Here is a 3596-nt window from a genome sequence, read left to right on the forward strand (position 1 = left end):
AGTTATCGGACATGTCAATATTAAAATCTCCCAATAGAGCAACATAGTCAAAATTAGAAAAATACATGATTGATTCTGTCAAAGCGTCCAAGAAAGGGTCAACACCTATCCAGTCGGGTCTATAGGCTGTACCTACCAATACTTCGGCGCCGTTTATTCGAGTAGAAAGCCACATTTGCTCGATGTTTGCAATGGGGTATTTTAGGATACGAACTCGCACATTACGTTTCACATAGAAAGCTACTCCACCCCCCTTGCCACCCTTCATATGGATAGGACGTGAGACGTGGTACAGTCGATAGCCAGGCGCAGCTGGGGCACAAAGCTCCTGACCCTCTTTTAGCCAAGATTCATTAATTGCAACTATGTCCGGCTTGAATTTGTCAATAGCCATGAGAAAATCATCCTGCTTGGTGTTAAGTGACCCTGCATTATAGAGAGCTAACTTGAATTTTTTTGGGCTCAAACACTGTGATGATAAACAACAACAAGTCCACGTGAGATTAGGTATGATATAATATAATATTGTAAGATATATACATATGCACAATTAAATAAAGTAATTAATAAAATGTAACATGTTATGAATAGGATCGCAAATATGTATTTAATTTTGTTTTGCTGCAGCACACCAATGAAAAATAATACAATGATAAAATGAATTCCAAAAACAAAGGCATACTTATGAAATTTAATTACAGTAAATTTGAGGGTAAATAGCTCTGACGCTGGAATTGACGAAAAGTATAATATGCAATTTAACATAAGAAAAATTAAAAGCAATAAGCCAGGCCATGCTTTTTCAACATAAGCAAAAAGAAGTTTACCTTTGGTCAAGAAGCAAACTACATACAAACAACATACTACAATAAATACAACTCTATATGAATCTAAGTCAATAGACATTGCATTGGAACTGTGAAAACCCGGTAATTTAAAGTAAAGCATTTTTAGATATACAAAATAAAAACCAAAATCTAAAGTAAATAATAGAGAATAACAGAAATTCACTGAATAAGACCCAACAAACAAATTTTTATTGACCAGTAGAACAAACGACGCCCAGTCCAAAAACACCATTAAGATCCTGATCATTGCGAATACGGATGCGAGGCGAGTCCGGTGCCTGGTGTTGCCGAACGTAGATACGGCCTTCTCTTGTCCAGGCAAAACGCCACTTGTATTGCGTGGCAAGTTCACGAGCTCGACGAAATAGGTGACGGTTGACTTTTGTCAGCCGTTCATTGATGAAGAATCGGCGGGCAGGCCCAGGGAGTCCAGTGCCCTCAGTCGTAGCGCCGTGGCGCACGCGCGCCGCCCGAATGAGCTCGTCGCGAAGCGCCCGGCGGGCCAGCCGCACGACGACCGGCCGCGGACCCTGCCCGCCCGCCGGCACCGCCGCCGCCGCACCAGACCGCGCGACCAGAGGCCCTACACGGGACACGCTCACCAGATCCTCGCTCTTCAGCTTCACACCCAGCTTATCTGCCAGCGTTATCGCGATATGTTGTAGACTCTCCCCTGGCTGTTCCACTATGCATGTCATCTCCACATCATTGAGCAGGAGGTCCTGATCTCGCTCGTTGAGCTCAGCCTTCAGGTTAGCAATCGATTCTTTGAGAGACTGCTCGACATCGGTCGCTACAAAAGGCCGTGCTTCAGTCTGCAACTTCATCTGCTGTTCGAGACTATCCACCCGCGCTTGAAGCTGTTCATACCTTTTGTCACTTTCATCCAGCCTCAGATTAACTTTGGTCAAAGATTCGGTGAAGATTTCGCTAAGCCTTCTATCAGCGGCCCTATCCTCTCTATACTCGTCTCTGAACTGGCGCAGCTCGTAAAGCAGCGCCTGGACGTCGGTTATCTCCATTGTCTCATTTAGAGCTGTGGTGTTCAGCTCGGACACAGGTAACGATATGGAGACATCCCCTGCGTGGTCGGAGGGACTCAGCGCCGCGGCGCCCCGGCGCAGTGTGACACCCTCAGTCGCACCGCGGACTGGAGTGTTGCTGTTGTCCGCGCGGGGCTGCCTGCAGACGCATAATGGGCATTTCCACGCTGTTCTGTGTTCAGCTGTCAGAGTATTAAAGAACCGCTGTTCCGAGACGTTCGCGCAAGTGAGATCATAGTCCTGTTTGCAAATACTACAAGTAAGAAATTGTCGGCTATCAATGTTTTTTAAGCATCCGGCACACCTCCTGCTTAGCTCCATCGAGATTTGAACACGGGCACTGCGAATCGACCCTGCGAGGTTTCCCACTGAGCCAAAGTTGGTATACGCAGTTTGACGAAATTAAAATATATAATGACAGTTGTTTATTGTCACCAAGATTAGTGAGTCATGAACTCGATGACTATTTATTTTTGTAACCGACTGACCCGCACATAAAAGTAGTTTGCTATGTTCACTAGGTAATTTATTATTCACCGTAAATATTTAGTTATTGTATATTATTTAAATTCAATGTCACTAATCGCTCGCCCGATCACTGAGCTTCAAAACAATACAACTTTTGCACGTAAAAACACTATATTTATACAAGATAATGATTTTAAACGGCGGGAGCTTCTTTAACACAACCGGTTCGAATAAGTTCGCCTAACTTATTAATGTTAAATGTGTATTTATGTACAGGAAGAATATATATATATGAATAAATGTGGGTGCAGTAATGCAAGGGCAATATATAAGTATATATTGTTCTTGTATTATTTGTATGTTGAGCATATATATATTTCTTTTCTTTTTTTTATTGTTTTCATTGTACGTATGTCCGTGATGCCTACCCGGGCACCCCCGGAAGATCAGCGCTGGCCGTGTAGCATATTGTTTACAGCCAGCATTATGCTGAGGGGGTACCCTTTCGGGAGCACCATACTACATGTTTATTTTTGTACATATTTTTGTTTCCTTTTTTGTCTTTTTGTTGTGGTGTTCTTTGAATAAATTCTTTTTACTTTACTTTTAATTTTAGGAATCATGACGTATTGGAATCAAGACTGCAAATTCGAGAAAACATTATGTATTGGAATTAATGCTGCGAACTAATAGAGGTCATTTTGTAATTAATGCTGCAAACCTGAGGACACACAACAAATTGGAATCAAGAACATGAATTCGAGAAAACATGATGTACTAGAGTTAATACTGCGAACTGACAGATATCATATTGGAACCTGAGGAAACACGGGCATTGGAGGCGAAAATGAGATCTGGAAAAATACGGTAAGAGAATATACGGACGGCATTGAAACTAGGGCAGTGAACTTGAGGAAATAACATCGGAATCAATGCTACTAATTGGAGAAACACGACGCATAGGGTCCAATGCTGCAACTGGAAGTGCACATACAAGAGACACGACACATTAGAATCAATACCTCAAACTGGAAGAACTCATATTGGACACAACGCGGACAACTTGAGAGAAAGCCACGGCAAATTTGGATGACAAGAATAAAGACTTGAAGATGGCGCAAGAAATGACTTGGCGAGTGCAGATCTAAAACAGCCGACCGAACCGAACCACAAAAACTATCAAAACGGGGATAATATTCCTACATAATTTATTAAGAAGGCCTCATGAAATCCTACC

General features: G+C 42.5%; 1 protein-coding gene across 1 annotated transcript; it reads right to left on the reverse strand.

The window, feature by feature from the left end:
- Positions 1 to 833: 833 nt before the first annotated feature.
- LOC132904076 (uncharacterized) lies at positions 834 to 2212 on the reverse strand. The gene has a single exon (XM_060954004.1). It carries the CDS (start codon positions 2210 to 2212, stop codon positions 1037 to 1039), a length of 1176 nt encoding a protein of 391 aa, XP_060809987.1. The 3' UTR covers positions 834 to 1036.
- Between the last annotated feature and the right edge of the window lie 1384 nt (positions 2213 to 3596).

This window comes from Amyelois transitella, chromosome W (genome assembly GCF_032362555.1).
Source record: "Amyelois transitella isolate CPQ chromosome W, ilAmyTran1.1, whole genome shotgun sequence".
Classification (NCBI taxonomy): domain Eukaryota; kingdom Metazoa; phylum Arthropoda; class Insecta; order Lepidoptera; family Pyralidae; genus Amyelois; species Amyelois transitella.